General features: G+C 40.1%; 1 protein-coding gene across 1 annotated transcript in view; it reads right to left on the reverse strand.

Annotated features, from left to right (window-relative positions):
- Window positions 1-11247, reverse strand: part of LOC131591822 (metabotropic glutamate receptor 8) — a 303751-nt gene extending 292504 nt beyond the window's left edge. The window contains exon 1 of the mRNA XM_058862892.1: window positions 10713-11247. Within this exon, the coding sequence (XP_058718875.1) occupies window positions 10713-11222 (510 nt within the window). The 5' untranslated portion in view covers window positions 11223-11247. The remainder of the gene's footprint in view (window positions 1-10712) is intronic.
- Between the last annotated feature and the right edge of the window lie 7244 nt (window positions 11248-18491).

Raw genomic sequence — 18491 nt, forward strand, 5'->3', positions numbered from 1 at the left:
ACTTGGCAGGAATGGCAGGAAATCATACCTTGAGTCACAGGGCACTCTCAGCATCTGTTCCAACTGCAAGCTTTTGATGCTTCCATATACAGCACAGCTACCCTCCTGTCCTATTCCAGTCACCAACACTAGAACTAGAAATATTATTTGTCTTTGCAGTCTCTAATATCCTACAGATTCAGTTTGGAAAATGCTGTTAAGTTAGTACTGGAGATGTGAACTAGCTCACAGATGATGAGTTCTTGTTGTTCAGATGATATTTGGCAAAAGAGTTCCCAGTGGGTTGAAACAACAGCTCTGACTGCACTTAGGATTTGAAAGTGGAAGTGTTCGCAACATGCACAAAAGAAATGCTAGTTAATAAGACAAATGTTTACACTTAAAACTTTCTAAGGGCATCATCAAATCCTATCCAACAAAGAAGACATAAACACATTATTTTTCTCTCATGTTTCATGCTTTTTAATAGCTTTTACTTTCATTACAAACACTTCAGTTCTGCCTGAACTGAGCACAAAGAGAATCAGCCCTTTAATCCTCAGGACAATACATGTTTTCTTCACACTTTGGAAAGCGAATATAGCAGCTGGTAACTTTTAAATCCTGCGCTTTGTTGTGCAAAACATGGCAAGCAGAACCATCAAATTTAGGAGTGGAACACTGGCTACTTTAACTAGATCGTTTTCCTGCTGGTATAAAAAAATGTATATTTTTATACTTCTATCCAGCCTAATTTTCAGAAAGGAAGTAGAAAATTTGGCACTTTTCTTATCATACACAACTGTTTCAAACTTTAGACAACATATAAGAGAGTACTTCTTGGCAATATTTTTTTTCCTAATAATCAGCTCATATTTTCATTCCAGAAACAATATCCTAGCTCTAGATATATAGATATAGATATAGATATATAGATAGATAGATATAGATATAGATATAGATATAGATATAGATATAGATATAGATATAGATGATATAGATATAGATAGATATAGATATAGATATAGATATAGATATAGATATAGATATAGATATAGATATAGATATAGATATAGATATAGATATAGATATAGAGATAGAGATAGATATAGAGATATAGATATAGATATAGATATAGATATAGATATAGATATAGATGATATAGATATAGATATAGATATAGATATAGATATAGATAGATATAGATATAGATATAGATATAGATATAGATATAGATATAGATATAGATATAGATATAGATATAGATATAGATATAGATATAGATATAGATATAGATATAGATATAGATATAGATATAGATATAGATATAGATATAGATAGATATAGATATAGATATAGATATAGATATAGATATAGATATAGATATAGATATAGATATAGATATAGATATAGATATAGATATAGATAGATATAGATATGTCTGTGTTCTACTAAATCCTCTTCATGGGTGGAATTTGGAGTTTTAGGTTTGTAGTTTATCCATATTATAAAATTATTATTTGGAGAGGCATGTCTGTGGAGATCAACTTGCCATCTCCCCCCCAAGATCATTATTGTCCCATATTGGAAAAAAAAAATAAAAATCTCTTCTAATTGAACATATCCCTATCTATTTTGAGACTGCTACCAATACTGCATCAACATGATCACGTCTGAAAATTACATAAAGCAACAGAGGACCCATGTTCACTTTTTCTATGTGCCTGCTGGACAAACCCTACTCAAATACAAAGCCTACTAACAGTGATGACACAATATTTTAATGGACATAGGACATTATTTGCCTCTGGATAAATCCAGTTTAAGAGTGATATCATTCACTGGCTTCCCTGGAATTCATTGTTCTCTCAGGGATTCTTCCTCACGTAAGTCACACAAAAATCAGGCTCTGTTTCCCTTTTGAGCAGAATTCAACAAGTAGGTCCTATCCAGCTGGATATAGAAAAATTAAACTACTTACACTACTTGTCTGCGCCTCATGAACACAGAAGAACACAGAAATTCAAATACTAAAACAAGTCATGCCCCTGCAGCAAGACATCCACAGTCTTGGGATTCCAAGGCCTTTGCACTTTCCATTCAGTGTATGATCCCAGCCCTGACAGCCTATTTGTCTCTTTCTGTGGTTTTGGTTTGGTCCCAGACACCATAGCAGTAAGCACAGACTGAATTCCCCAGGTTTTTTTATGCTGCTCCTAATGATAAATTTGTTCCTGTCTCAGATTGCCAAGATATATTCTCTTCTCCCACAGCACTGTCTTGAAAGGTTGTATGGACTATGTGGTCCACAGCCAATAGATTACAGTAATATAACGACAGAACAAACATCCTTTACAAAAGCACACATATATATGCTATATAGTCTCTCCTTTCTATTATCAGCCAATAGGTATTGTCTTAATATAGCACTGAATTTCAACATGCTCCACTTTATTTAATAGTTCATTTACACATCATCCAAATAGGCAGATCAGTCTGGAGACCTCCTGCAACCTCACCTACATTCATACCACACACCTTCTAGACTGGTATGTTCTTGTCTAGCTCTCAAGGAAGTCAGCTCTTCTGGGACACTCTGTTTCAGCACTACTCATAAAACCAAAGCATAAGCATGATACCCAGAGAAGAAACCACAAAGGCAAAAAAACCAGCCCTTTCTTCAGCTGACTTCCTGGGCTTTGTTTCCGAAGCATCAGGCCTAGAGAATCATTGTAGGATCAATAGCTTCTACAATGAATTGCCTAAGTAAAACTGTGGTCATAAGTTTTCACTAAGACCTTAATATTCCACAGCACTTTGCAAACAAAACAAAAAAAAAAACAAAGAAAATTTATCTGAAGAGTACCCATCACTTCAGGGGATCAGTGTTCCTATAATGCAATGTAGTCGCTCAACAAAATTGTGCCCTGCCTGGAAGACAATTGCAATGGCATTTTAAATGCAACAGAGCCACTCTCAAAGTAAAAATCTTATGGAAATTGTTAGGCACTTTTCATAGAATGATACCCAAAATGGGCTATCATACTTTTCCTACTTTCCAATTTCTGGAAGAGCTATGTGGAAAATGCACTAGTGAAGAAGGAATAGAGATTCTGCCTCTACAAATACCATTGCTACATAACTAAATGCTGGAGGCACCTTTAGTGAAAAAACATAAGCCAAAACTCAAAAGATTAATTATTCCAGCTCAGAAACATCACTTTTGTTCATGTCCCACAGTCTCAAGCTGAAAAAGAAATACAATATGAAGCGAGATCTCACAATACCATGGAATATCTCAGCATTGCTATCACAAATAGTTTTCTTCAGAGAAGAGTTAGAGCCCAGTATCTATCTGAAATGCCACACAAGAAATCCTACAGGGAGGTAAAAAAAGACAGAGATCCTTGTCCCTTTAAAGTTCAATCTTTTCAAGCATTTCCCTTTTTTCCTGTTATTCCCACAGATAGATCCCTCACATAAGTTTTCTAATTTACAGCGCTTCCTCCTGCTGACACACTCATCCTCACAACCTGCAGAAACCGAGACTCAGTCAGAGTCTTGCCTATTCAGCATGTCTGAAAAATGTTTTCTTTGAAGACTATAGAATGAAATAGCCACTGAAAAATACTGGCAACAGTGGTCAAAAAGTAGCACTTCTAATTAACCTAGGGAAGGAAATAAATGTGTGGAGAAAGAAAGAGAAAAGGAGAGGACTAAAATTCCTTCCAAAGGAAAGTGAGGAAACTGGCATTACACATGCAGGTGCTTGAAATCTTCATATAAAACCTCCTATCAATTCCATCAAAGGATTCCAAAGCCTTCCAGTGAGAAGAGGTTCTATCTGATGCAAGTACAAGCATGTATCAACCCATAACCTTTCTGTAAACAAGAAAGATGCATGCACACTCACAGACCTGATCCAGTCCCCTTCTGAAAGCATTTTATTCTTTCTATTGAGGACACAGACAGCCAAGGGCCAACAGCCTCCTAATTTTAAGGCCTCACTTAAATGCTTAATTGTCCTGTCAGAGGGATAGGGGACATAATATCTTGCTGGGAGTACATATAGATTCCAGCCCAGAGAAGTGTTTTGCTCTTGGCTATTTAATTCATTCCTGTGGAATTAGTGTCCTCCAGTAAGACTTTTGTTCTGATGACTACTTTGATAAATGCTAGGAAGCAGAAGGATATACATTTAAGCACTCTAAACCAGTTTAATCCTAAAAGCACAATATGCTTTAGGGAAAATAATGAGAATGGAAATAAGTAAACACACAAAATCTACCACTTGGCTGTAACACAGTAGTGCCTGGTTTCTGATGACAGTCAGAATGCAGGACTATTCACATTGCCCAACTGCTACTGTACTGAAACAATTAAACACCAGGGGGGAAAAGTCATCTTAATTTGGTTCTCATTGTAGCTAATAAAACTAACATTGCTGTAGTAAAGCACTGAAAACGCGTCAATGACCGTTGCAGTGTCTTGGCTTCCCTTCAGCGTGACGTAGGAGCAGAGGAGCTCTGTCCTGAGAAATCAGCAGCAATGTCTATGCTGGTAAATCACATTATTTCAGAGCACTTCTCTCAGCAACAGCTCAGCTGTCTCCACTGTCAGGCTGTCAGGACAGTCCATAACTAGGCCATGACCTGTGCCAGCCAAGTCTCCCAATTTTCTGACAGGCTTCAGAAGTCATCATGGGTCAGGAATCATTCCTTCCTGGTAATCTGCATGCAGCCCCATGATTTGGGGAGAGAAAGGAGTGTGTGATATGGGTGTGGATTGTCTGTGTCACCTGGCCTCAGCCATGAAAGGATGAAATTATTTTCTCTGCCTATGCAGTTTCCTTCATGTGAGGGAAATGTGTGTGTATATATATATATATATATATAGCTATAAATTCCCTGCCCTTAGGGAAGTAGAAAGAAAATCTGATTGTTGGTCTTTAACAGCTACACTCTCTTTGAAAGGTGTTCATGTCTTGTACTTATGGAATGACATAAAACCCTCAACATTTCAGACAGTTTCAACATGCCTACAAAAGCAGGGGAGACATCTCAAACATTTAACTAATATTAATCAAGCTTCTGATTGTTCCTGTGAAATGCTCCAACACAAGCAAATCAAAATCACAAAAGAGAAAAACAAAAAGATGAGAAGATGCTTCTCAAGCCTTGTAGCAAACCAATGACAAACAAATGAAAATAACAAAGAAAAACAGATTACCCTTTTGCTCTAACCACAGGTTATAGTTCCATCGAGGAATGTGAGAAACCAAAATTCTTAAACTTTCAGAGGAGTATTTATGGAACTAATATACTGTAAAATAATGAATGAATGCATCAAGTTGGTTCTGTACTCTCTTGCCTCAAGCAGCTTAGCACAAATAAAATTTGACACTAATCAGTGCTAGCAGTTTTCACAGAATCTGAAAACCTATTATTTCTTCTGGCTGCAACTAAAAAAATTTGGCAACTGTTTCATTATTGATGCTAGCAAAGTACTTCTTGTACCTATAATTTTATATTGGTGTTGACCTGGTATTTGTCTCTCTTGACCACACACATTTAACCTGGTACTGACAGAAGAATCATGGTTGAATTAAAAGGGGTTTTCTGCATAATCAAGTGTCTACTGCCATGGAAATACAACGAGATGTAAAAAAAGTTCAAATATGAAAAGAATATATAATCATAATAAAGGTATTTTCCAGCCAATAACAAGATGCTCAGGCACTAAACAGATATATGCATGTACTAAGCTACAAAAAAAGCATTGTAAAATTAAATGGGATGTATTGGTTTCCTTTATAGTTAAAAATTATTCAGAAAGTGCAAATATTATCTAGAACAAAAGTAAAATAAATATGTTCATCTCAAGACCTATTTCAAAATGTTTTAGTCATCTTCTACCTACATACAATAATTTTTCTTCACACTTCACACAAAATTTTCCACGTTTTAACCACCAGGAAAAAAAATCTTATTACACATTTCAAATGGTATACAGTGGAAAATATTGACATATGCAGCAGGACACAGTGAACAGAAAATAGTTATATTTTAATGAGTGCAGCACATTTTTTTATTAATGAATACTAATATGTTAGGTAAAATTCTTGAGCCTCTTCTTTGCTTCTTTAATACAGTGTTTCCATTATGGAAAGGGCCCGCAGTCACACATGGAACAGACTGACTCCTGCATCTTCCTAGAGCCTTTGAAGTCTGTAATGCTCATGAAGTGCAAATATTTCTGTAGATATAGAGTCTAGATCAGGATCTGTGTATGCCTCAGGTTGCCTCACAAAAATACATTTCTGCTCTCTGAAATTAGGTGGTAAAATGTTATCACATTTTATTTACATCATATTCCTTTCATGAGATGCACTCCATTGCCACAATTTAAATTCAAAGCCTAGCATTTATGAAGTTCAGTGAGATAAGCCTCTGTACTATGGTAATGCCCTCATTTCTGGGAGGCCTGTCTGCTGCTCTGTGCAAGTCTAGAACACAAGGCAGCAAAAGTGCCAAATGGAAGCCAAACATAAAAAGACCTGCAACTAAGTATAAAAAGCATCATACAAGTATAGCCCTAGTAGCTGTGCAAAGCTATCAGGCAAAGATATACGCTAAAATCCAAAATGAGGCAATGAAACAATCAAATGAATAAGCAAAATGCTAGTGGAACTAATATATTCACTTCTAGACATACTGAAAGAAACTACCCCTTGCATTTTGGATGGCTACCATAAAGTTGAAAGTGCAAATGTCATCTGCACATGTACTTTTATAGGGGTAAATGTGTATGAAATGTATAAGGCAAATGTGCATGAAGTGAATACCAGTCCCTTCAGACAGCACCTATTAAAGTGGATTACAGCTCCGCAGCAAAAAGGAAATTTGACCAAAAAGAGGAAATAAGTCATTTAGCCTTGGGAAACTGGTGAAAACAGAAGGCGAGACAAGGAAAGGCCAGGCAAGGCAAAGTAAGGCAAGGAAGGAACAAAGCTGTTGATGAATATTTGGCCTTATATACATGTACATAAATATATACATAAAAAGCTTGAGATCACAATCCACCAAGCATACTGTCCACCCATCTCAATTTGCATGCAAACCATCCTCCCTAGGCTGCTCCTAGTGTGACACCAGGTAGAAGATGTGTGAAGGTGACAGATGGAGTGTACCAAGGAGTTCAGAAATAGTATGTGGGTTTTAGATGTGAGGACACAAGCATAAACAAACGCCTCTCATTTCCCAGAAGATTTTAACCATTGACATAGGTTATTCAGACATTAAACAAGTAAAAGCTTTGAAAGGAACAAACATAACACAAGAAGTAAGCTAAGCTACATAGTCTCTCATTTCCTCCAAGTTTGGGGGGCCTGGGAAACAACCCAGATGCTCCTAAGTGTCACACAAAACAAGTAAAAGTTTCCATCTAGTCATGCCTAATCACCCTACAGGAAAACAGGATTTCTGTAAAACAAATATAAGGAAGGATGTAAGAGTAATATTTTGACAGATTGAGTCAGTAGAAAGGTTTTCATTGTGATAATGAGAGCTGCTCAACTGAGACAGCCAGCTCCTCAATAGATCCTACCATTCTATGGTCCCTTGTCTCTGTTTTCTTTGTGAAGCACCCCACTCCTGATGTTTCCTGAAAAAAAACACTTAAAATTATGGCAAAAACCAACAACCTGATGATAATCAAGGAATAACAGGTCCACTTTCACACAATTAATTCCATGCTCCAATGTTTCCTGTATGAAAAGTCCCTCCGGAAAGTCTAAAACCATCAATCGATGAAATTTAGTCTGTCCAAATTTGTACCTCAATGTTTTGGACCTACACGGGTAAGACCAATAGAAAATCACCTGTTAAGCACCAATGCACCTCAAAATTCACAGAAGGAGAAAGGAGAGAGAAGAATTCAAGGCAAGCCATTCAATTAGGAGTAAGGCTATAGATAGAGGTAATTTTCTGTGGTGGCCTCCCTCCCCTCTTCTCATGGAAACACTTAGATAAAAAAATACATTTACTAGAAGTTTATGGTATCCACCAGATCTTCAGATAGAACTATTGACCTCTATGTTTTCTGTTGTAAAATCAATAAAATAAAGAAAAAAATGCAAGAAAAAGAAAAATAGCAGCATAAAATTTCAGGCTGCTAATAGTAGCACTTCTTAGGCTATCTTTGTGTATTCACATTGAGAGATATAATATACTTCTCACAATTCCATTACAAATTAAAATTTTGCCAGATAATAAAGTTCTCAAAAATATGTAGTCCTGGCATTTAGGAACTTCAGAACAGGTACTAAGGCAATACTGAACTTCAAATTACAGGTTCAACTTTTTAAATAGTACTGTTAAACAGAAATATGGATGAATCACACTCATCCTGGATAAAATGGAAAGGCATTTGCATGACAGTGATTGCTGACTTCAGTGAAAGTATAGACATTTACCCCAGCTGAGTGTCCCACCTTGACCAAGATACAGTAAACACAATTCCATGCCTGGAGCCTCTATGAGCACAGGTCAAGGTCCAAGTCCTCAGATACAAAGCTGTGGGGATGCATCTGCTGAGAATTTCAGCCTACGTCTTTGGTCTGAGTACAACACAAACTGGATTATACATCTACGTTTCTGGAAAATTACCCTTTATTTTTTAATCCTCTTTACTATAACCATTGTGAGTGGTTTTTGTCGTGCTTCTAACCCAAAACCTTATCCAGAAGCCTCTACTCATGAAGAGATTCACTTCTGAGAGGAAAGTGTGAAAACAGATTTCACAGGCTGGTCCATCATCAGACATTAAAGGATATAATTTGCCATTTTTTTACATTATTAGGAATATTTCTACACAATCTATATTTAAAACTAAAAGAGATGTCTTCTCCTTTTACCAGCAGCTGTGTTACATCAATTAAATGGGTAAATAAGATCTTTCCCCAGAGGGGATATCACATGACCCTCTATTGATTAAGACTGCAGTAGAATGTTATTTGCAATCTTATTGCATAATGAAAATCAGGAGGTAGCTGTCAAGGTTTCAGAAGACAAATTGCCGCTATCTTAGACAATTCATAGGCCTCTTTCCTTCTTGCTGCTCTTAATTCACAGTTAATGCGTGTCTTACCAGGCTTAGTTTCTTAAATCAGTCTACAGAATCCTATTCAACTCAAAACTGGGTGTAAGTCATCATCTACGTGGCCCTGCATTAAAATGGGTATTAAAGTGACCATTCCATCTATCATTATTTCAGAAATATGCATTATTTAATAGGATAACACAGCTTCAAAAAAGGATATGAACTGAAAAATAGACACCTCCTGCAATACGCCTGATGGTTCCCAGGACAGTGTGCCGCTCCACCAGGCACAACTCCAGAGGTGCTCTCCATATAGAACATTTTTCAAGTCTTAGCTGAGTTTTGTGTACTTGATTTTCCAAGTAAAACATATGGCTAGAACTAGTCCACTACTCTCAAACCTCTGCAGTAACTGCAGCTAGCATCAGTTTTGAGACTGAAAGGAACACCTGACCACAACCCAGCAGTCACTTTGCTCCTCCACTGACCTGGAAATCCTTCATTATTTCCTTTGAGGGAGAACCAAAGGGAAGGACTAAAATCTCCAATCAAATGACTGAACTGCACTATGCTGAGAAACCATCAGAAAAGGCCAAACTTTCTCTACTACTAATCAATCTCAGTTACAACAATTAAAAAACAAGTGCAACACTTTTCAAAATACGTAACAGCAATATTCAACATTACCAAAATCTTCTGCACCAAAGTCAAAGAAATGGTCTTTAAGTGGGTTTTGGTGATTGTAAAATCGTATGAAATAAGGCAAGATTTCCGAATAGATGAAAAGAACAGTGGGTGGTAGGACAGTAACAGATTCAAACATAAGTTACAATTGTTCCGCACATAGGAAAAAGTTCTCAATTTACCATCATCTGTTTGCCATTGCAAAGGATTAAAAATTAAGTACCTGCTGCCTGATCATTTCCATACAAATTGATTGATAAGAATGTGTTCATCTTCCCATCTGACTTAGTAAATTTAAAAGTGGCAGGTTTACTTTTCCATTATCTAGAATGTCTGAGCTTCATAAAGTATTTGGAAACATATGCCACTAGAACTGTTGCCGAAAAATAATCTCTCGCAAAGTGATAACAAAGTCTGGAAAAAATATCACCTTGCAGAAAATATGGAGGGGGTAAAATTTCATGAAAATCAAAGATATTACAGTACATTTCATTTGGCTAGACATGCACATCAGTAGCATTAGATTATTATTAGCATATCTTTCTATGTAAGGAAATTATCTGGTCCTCCAAATAATGTATTTGTGTTAAAATCTTATTTTTCATTCTCCTGGAAATTTGGGAAATGAATCCCAACCCAATCTTGATGAGCATAAATGCTCAACATGCAGAAAATTTGAGTAGTAGAAGAATAAGCATACAAATCCCTAAAGAGTAAATATGTGCACAGATTGCTCAGAACTTTAAGAGAAGCAGTTGGCACCTTAAAATAGGGTCTGCAAACACTGCTTTTAGGTATTTTCCCCCCCTTCACTTTGAAAGAGCAAACCAGCCATTTCAGATTTTTGAATGTGAAAAGTGTCCTTTCTTTTTTTGAAAGTATGACAACACAATCACTTCAGTTATTTCATTTTTCTTGAAATTTAAAAAAAAATAGAAAATGTTACTTACCTTAAAGAGTCTTAAAATATTTGCGACCATAATGGACACAGAACTTGCTGCAGCACCTATCACACCTGATATCTTGTCTGGCTTAGTGAAAATTGGTGGGTCACCGTTTGCACACTTCACGTCTGAACCATCTTTTTCTATCAATGCTTGCACAAATGTTAAGGACTGCTCCAATGCATAAGTGTCCCTGGAACACGTATCAAGAATACGGACACCTAAGGTGATATTGGCAAGAAGATCAGGGTCTTTATTGATCTGATCAACTGCATACAGCATTGCCTCTAGTCTGTGGATCCCCTTCTCCTTCTTGAGCTCCCCACAAGGCACCCCTCTATCCCCTTTTGCATGAACGGGGAACAGTCCTCCCAAGATGATGTCCCCATCCAGTCGAATGGAGTGGGCATATTCCTGGCCGTGAGTTCTTTGCATCAGAGTGAGTATCCAGTAGAATTTGGCTGTTAACAGGAAGAAACAATGGCAGGAAACCAATCGTTTGCCTTCGTATACCATTTTCTCTGAAGACGTTGTTGCTATCCAGTACCCAGGTTTTCTTCTTGCTAAAGGATGAGGCTGACCATTTGAAGCTGCACTTTCTGGAGGCTACCATCAGTGCCCAGTAATTAATATAGAACCATGCGGTAGGTAGGTAGAAAAAAAGATCTCAACAGAAGTACATGAAGTGTGTTTTATAAAAGATGTCCACCAATGGAACGGGTTGATCAGCTTTTCTGAGGCGGTTTTTCAGTTGCTCCTAATCAATGCTGAGGAGTAGGGTAGTATGTCTGGTCCTGATGCTAAAAGGAGGTCAGTAACGTATGTCCTTGTATTTTGCCCTACAGCTGAGGTACTTCTGAAAAACAAATAAAAAATAATTTTTAAAAACTGTGAGAAATACCATTTACTTCAGCAGTTTTATACCTGCCACACAGTGTATTTACTTTTGAATAGCGGTTGAATAGGTTACATTACCTAGGTTTTCCTTTCAATGTTCTTTAAGTTAGCAAATCTTGGCCTTCAGTGAATTTGAACACCTGGCTGCACTGTGCTGTAAGCCAGGAAATTGATGATGCCAGCAGAGCAACAGCCGAATCAGGGGAACTAAACTTAGCTTGGTGTTCAGATTCTGAACAGTAATTCATATTTACCTTCATGTTGCATGACACCCAGAAACAGACCTGATCCATAACACATTGTATTTTCTGTTTTCCTTCATTATTCTGTTCAACTTTATTATTCTGCTCCAGCCTACAGAAGTGCAATAACCACTTACACTGTCACCCCTGGAGAGGTCTCATTTATGACAATGGAGTAATCAGGGTACCTGAATTTAAGTACACCCTTCAGCCAATGCAGTACAAGCACATTCAACTCATTTGGATGTTAGACTGATTATTTTCTCCCATACAATTCACTTGGGGGGGCCTAACTACATATATCTAAATCTCCTTCAAGATAATGTCTAACACAAAATTATTTTCATGAAAAGGTAGTTGATTTCTCAAATACAAAGAGCACAACATATTATGTTAGGAAACCAGCTGAACATCCAACATTCCAGCATTTGACTTGAGCTGAGGTTTAACATTAACAAGGTCTCTATTTTCTGCTTGCATTTGGACCACATTAAATAGGAACAATGTTGTGCCTGCACTGACATTTGGAGAGATCCCACTGATTTTAACGAGATGAGGATTTCAGCCTACATATCTAAACACCTGACTGACTGTTATAAATATCTCCAAATTGCCCACACTTTAATTCTCAAGTGAAGGCATTTATTTATTTCAATTCTTAACAAAATTATACATGCCTGAATAAATTTTTAAACCTCTGAGGAGAAGAAAGGAAGGGGAAGTAATTTTACCTGATACTAGATAGGCACACTGTGGGCAATTGCATTTGAACCAGTCTCTCAATACATCTGTTACAGTCTACAGAGAGCAGTGGACATCCAAGGGTACAATTTACCTTATCCTTTTCTTTACAGAAGTTTTACTTACTATGAAATTGATCACATTGAACAAGTGCCTGTACAGAAAATCCAAGCATCAGGCTCATCTGTAAATATCTACTTTGTCCTTAGTGATCTGACTTGCTCCTACCAAAAATATGGTCACACTGGAAGACAGCTACAGACAAAACCACAAAACTTTTATAGATCATGTAGTAACAAAACTCAAAATGCACTTTGATAATGCTTTTTTTACATTGTTTTTGTTACGTGTTTTTCTTACATGATAACACTAAGCTCACAAAAGTTGAAGTAGAGTCTTCAAATGATGGCTATTTAAAGACCTGAGTAAAAGATTCACAATGGAAAGTCTTTTACTGAATGTGAATCTCACTGTGATCTGGTATTAGGACCAGTTGAAAATGAAATGTTTGATGGGTATGAATAAAATCACTGCAATTGAAAACAGCACACAGGACTTTCCATGCCCCATTTCGTTTTGCTTGAATTTGGCTCAGGGTTCAATCCAAGTGATACAAAATCTGTGTTGTTTTATGTGATAATCCCATCGTTCTCCCTTGGCTCTTTTTAGGCACACAGGTTATAAAGCTGCCTAGGCTTCAGCCCTGTGAGCCAAACTCAGAGTCATCCACAAACTCAACAACTTGACTCACACTACAGTGCAATTTGATCAAGGCCTATGGGATGCTTCTCATATGGTCCACACTGTAGAGAAAAGACTGGACTACTAACTAGCAACAATTATCTGTTCTTTTGATTGCCTTAGTAGAAAAAACACAGTTATGGCTTCAAAATAGCAAAGAGTAGACCTAAAATAGGTATGGAGGCAATTTCTTTATGGTTCCACAATGAACTCATTAGTCCATGCATGGATGTACAGACCAGGCAGGGATAAATTCACTAAGGGAATAAAAGGTAAGACTACTCTTATTTAAAACTATATGGAGAACAAGAAAGTACCACTGAAAAAGGGAAAATATTCCTGAAAGAAAAAAACACTGCTTTTTCTCTTTTTCAGCCACAGGCTAATTCCTTACAGCCAAAGAATGCCCAGAAATTGAAGCGTTAGTCTTCATACAAACAAATAAGGATGAATTCAACTACTGCAACCCAAATTCTAACAACAATACAGAAGCTACAGTGAGCCCAAGATCATCAGTCTAATACTTTATCTGCAACTGACTGAAAATCAAATGAATTGGCAATTAGCATTTTTCAACATTATAGTCTTCATAAGCATTAACTGCTTTGCCTCAGTTTGCATGGTTTCCTGAAGAAGTATGTTTCTTAGCTGCAAGTGTCCACTGCTTGTCTATAAAAAAGAAATAAAATTTTAAAGTGTTCTTTTTAAAAATTTAAGACCTTTTAGTCTTTTTTTAATGTTACCTAAGAAATAAAAGCTTCTATTATACTGCTTAATTTATTCATGGCACACTGCTTTTTATATATTGATTAACATTACCTTTTACAGAACATTTCAAGTCTGTGTAGCTAAGCAGAAAGCATATGATCTAAATTAATTCCATTTTTATCAATGAATTTTAGTGAAAAAGCACAGGCCTCTGGGCTGTAAAGCCTGAATGAACTTTTCTCATGTGCAGAGATTTCATTTTAAGTAAAATGCTGTCCTTTTCCAAGTGACCATAAAAGTTTGAATTAATGCAAATATATTCTTGATTTACCAGGTTCCCCACTGTAGTATTTGGTGTTCACTAGAAACCTGAGTTCAGAGAAGAAATTCATATATTTCCCCAGCACAGCCCGAGAGTAAGTGCACCACAAAGCATCTCTTCCAGTCACCTTGTAATACGTGCTTCTCTTGGGTTTATTTCATTAAAAATATCTGGCATTATCAGAACATATTGCTATTTTTAAAGTCAGTATTTCAGCACAAACCTCCACTTGTTCTGCTAGAATATATATTTATTTTTAAACCTAAGGAGGCGGAGTACTGCAAGACGGTGGAGATGGAAACTTCTGCATGTAGTGTCTGGTTCTGAAATTACTTCCTTCATAAAATCATTCAGCTTTATCACATATTTGGTACTCAAGGTTGTGTATTTTTGTACCACACTGCCAGAACCAGTTCGTCAGAATAAACCCAGACCAGTTGTTACTCCAACCACAGACTCATTGCAATAAAAGACAGGCTTATTATGGAACCTCTTTATGTTAATGAAAAGGTCTAAATAATGAGTTGAGTGACAGATAAATACTTAAATAAATATAGGAAATGTTTCTATTTTGTTAACGAGGTTCCTGAAAGAGCCATCTTCAGCTGGCACTGAAGTTTTCACTGAAAACATGTAAAAAGATTCAATATATTCACCAGGAAATACAGTTTTAAACAATTTTACAATTACAGACAGCAGCAGGATGTCTCTGCAGCATAGTCAGGATGGACATTTTACAGCTGACACTGCTAGACAGACATACATGAACCCTTTACTGAGGGACAAAATAAGCTATCAAGTGAGGATGAAAAATACCTCAGAAAAAATGTTTAAAATTTTGTTTGAGCCATGGTTGGAACTGCACTAAGATAAAAGAAAGCAAATATTTAGTTAATTAGGATATGAGAAGTTCTTGAGTGAAAACCCATTCACAAAATATCAGATTGTCCAGTCAATACAAAACTGATCTGGTTTTACTGAATGAAAACAAAATAATGGCAGTGTCCATTATTAAGTTCTGAGGAGGAAAAAAAAAAAAGGCACAAATTTGATTATTTTGACGTTTTACCTCTGAACTATGAAAGAATTCTCTTTCTAATGTTCATTTCAATGTTCACAGAAGTTGCTCCTTTCTCCTGTACAGCATTCCACGAGCAAATAGATTAATTTCCACACAGAACAGGTAAAGAGTTTACCACCTGCACGCAGTAACCCGACCCATATAGAAGACTAATGGGTTTTGCTGACAACAAAAGGGAATTTGGAAAACCTTTGGCCTTGACATCACAACTCCTAACTTGCAAGAGAATTCTTCACTGATGTAATTAGTCTTATCTACCTCGCCTGGTCTGTAATGGTTTGCTGTGCCCCTGCCACAGAGGTAACCTTTACACAATAATCAGGACATCAAGGCGAATCACTCTCACATCTCGTTTACAGGAGCTATTTCTTCCCTGTGCAGTCTGATGTCTACCATCAGCCTGATCAGCCCCTTTTCAAATACCCCAGGACATCTGCCTTCACTTCCTACCATGCAAATATCCACTTACCAAACAAGCTACCCTGTGAAAATCCAGCACAGGTCCTTCTGCTGGAGTGAGAGTAAGAGGAGCCTACAATTTTTAAAAAGGAAACTACATTGAATATTTTCCTCTGCCCTTGGTTGGACTTAAAACTTAATGAACACCATCAGTATTAACACCTTCAGAAAAGGTTTCACCTCTGGTCTAGCAAATGATGATCAAGATTTTCCCAGGCACCCTAGGGGAGCTTTCTCTGTTGATTCCGCCTTCATTTGACCCTCTTCCCACTAGATTCCCTCTCCCCAGTCCTCACAGCTGTGTTCAGAGCAAGCGCTGCCTGTGCAGTCCGGTGCTCTGCAAGAACGGCTCTGCCCCCAGAAACGCGGCCGCCCGCCGAAATCGTCCCGGGGCACCCTGCAGGAAGGTCCCTCGCTGTGTCCACGCCCGACTCCGGCGACGGCCCCGGCGAGCGGGCGATCCCCCGGGCGAGCACCGCTCCGCATCCCGCTCTCCATGTCCCGCTCTCCGTACCCGGCGCATGGCGCGCCCGTGCGTTCCGCACAGCACTCGGAACAGCGCACCGCGAACCGCACCCGCGCCCTCCGCACAGCACAGCGCGGCCAACTCCGCGGACCCTGCACAGCATCCCGCACAGCACCCCGCACAGCACTCCGAACAGCATCCCACACAGCACCCCGCACAGCATCCCGCACAGCATCCCGCACAGCATCCCACACAGCACTCCGCACAGCATCCCGCACAGCACTCCGCACAGCATCCCGCACAGCATCCCACACAGCACTCCGCACAGCACTCCGCACAGCATCCCGCACCGCGTTCCGCACCGCGTTCCGCACCGCACTCCGGTCTCTGCCTCTCCACCCCTCTCCGCCTGCCCCCGGCTCGCACCGCCGGGAGCCGACAGCCGGCCACGCACCGGCTTTCCGAGCGGCTCCTCCGTGCTTTCCCGGCTCATCGCGTGCTCGGCACCTTTCCCGGCCCGTGGAAGGGCTACCGCAGCCAGGCCGGCCCCGCCCAGCGGAGGGGCCCGGGGAGCGCCCCCGGGCTGGGCGAGCCGGCTCTCCCCGCGCAACTCCGCGACCATCGCCCATCACCGCTGCGCTTCTCCCTTGAAGGGAGCCCCCTATTGTTCTCCACTTTACTTAGCCGAGCGATTTATTATTTTTGTCTCTTCCCAGGCTCATCCGTACCCCAGCTGGCGTGTGCTGTGAAGGGATTCCGGCACAGCCTCGTCGCGGCTCTCCCCGCAGCCTCGCTCCTTCAACGAGCGGCCGTAGGACGGGTTTGAGCTGCCTCCCGCCGCGGCCTTGCAGCCGAGGCGGCCCGTGGGCGGGGAACGGAGGGCACATGCGGATCTCCCGGCTGGAGCCAGGGCTCCGCCGGTCCCCTCCGAACCCTGCCCGGCCGGGAGCGCTGCACCTCCGTCAGCGGCGATGCAAAAACAAGCGTCGCCTTTTATTTCCAGCCGCCGGTGATTCCTTCATCTCCTTGCATACACTGGTCAGCTTTAATGCGCTTCTGCTCCCCCCTCGATGCAAACCTAAGTCTCTTTTAATGAATCCCTGGTCCCAGAGGTCAGAAGCTTGCAAACTGCAAAATGCCAACACCGGGTTTCAATGCACTTTTTGTCACTGACTGATTTTTATTACTTGAGTTGTGTTGTACGGTTTTTGTGTTTGGTTTTCTTATTTCTCTGGTTTTCGTTGCTGCTGCTGTTGGTTGGCTTGTCTGGTTTGGGTTTTTCTACCGTGTCATACATTCACCTGCCAACACTTCGCATTCCTGCAACCAGCACATGCCAGCGCTGGGGATGCTGCTCCACGGCGAGGACAGTTAAGCCTTTGCCTCGTGCCGGCGCAGCCTCTCGCCTTCTTCCTCGGGGGAAGAAGCCCCCGGAGCTCGGCGGGAATCCTCCTGCCGCTTCCCTCCCCAGGGGCGCGGCGATGTCTCCGGCGGAGCCAAGGAAGCTGAGCCCACCCGGCAAGGTATGGGCGGGCGGCACCTCGCCCGACCCTGGCCCCGGAGAACTTGGCGGCGGCGGGCAGGGCTGGCCCGTGCCCCCGGAGCGGGGCAGCCCTCTCTTCCCTCCTGGCCAGAGAAACGTGAACAAGGTGGCGGACAGCGCGGGGGAACCCCTGTGTCTCCCTCCCCCTGGGGCTGGGAGAACACCCGGGTAAGACGGCCAGGGGGAGACCTCACTGCTCGGGAGCTCCGAGATTCTCACTCTTTGCTCGCTGCTGTGACGGCACCGTGTCCGGGATCTCTTTCGTTAGTTCTGATTGGGGGAGGATATCGACAACAAAAATGATAAATAATTAACGCAAAAAAATAAAAGCTCCCGGCGCCACGAAGCAGGCGGAGAGGACTGCCCGGGATTCCCAGCCCGAAAATCTTAATTGAGGCAAAACGCTCATTATTTGCTTTCTCCTGTCAGCTTAAAATAAGAACTAAAGACGACACACATAGATACACAAATACCTTGATCGAAAAGAGTTGCATATCCATATTACTGTGGAGGTGCCTGGAATTGTACTCGGTGACAATCGGGAATAGCATGAGGTAATTTCTGTACAAGCCTCGTCTCAGACAG

This window comes from Poecile atricapillus, chromosome W, assembly GCF_030490865.1.
Source record: "Poecile atricapillus isolate bPoeAtr1 chromosome W, bPoeAtr1.hap1, whole genome shotgun sequence".
Lineage (NCBI taxonomy): Eukaryota > Metazoa > Chordata > Aves > Passeriformes > Paridae > Poecile > Poecile atricapillus.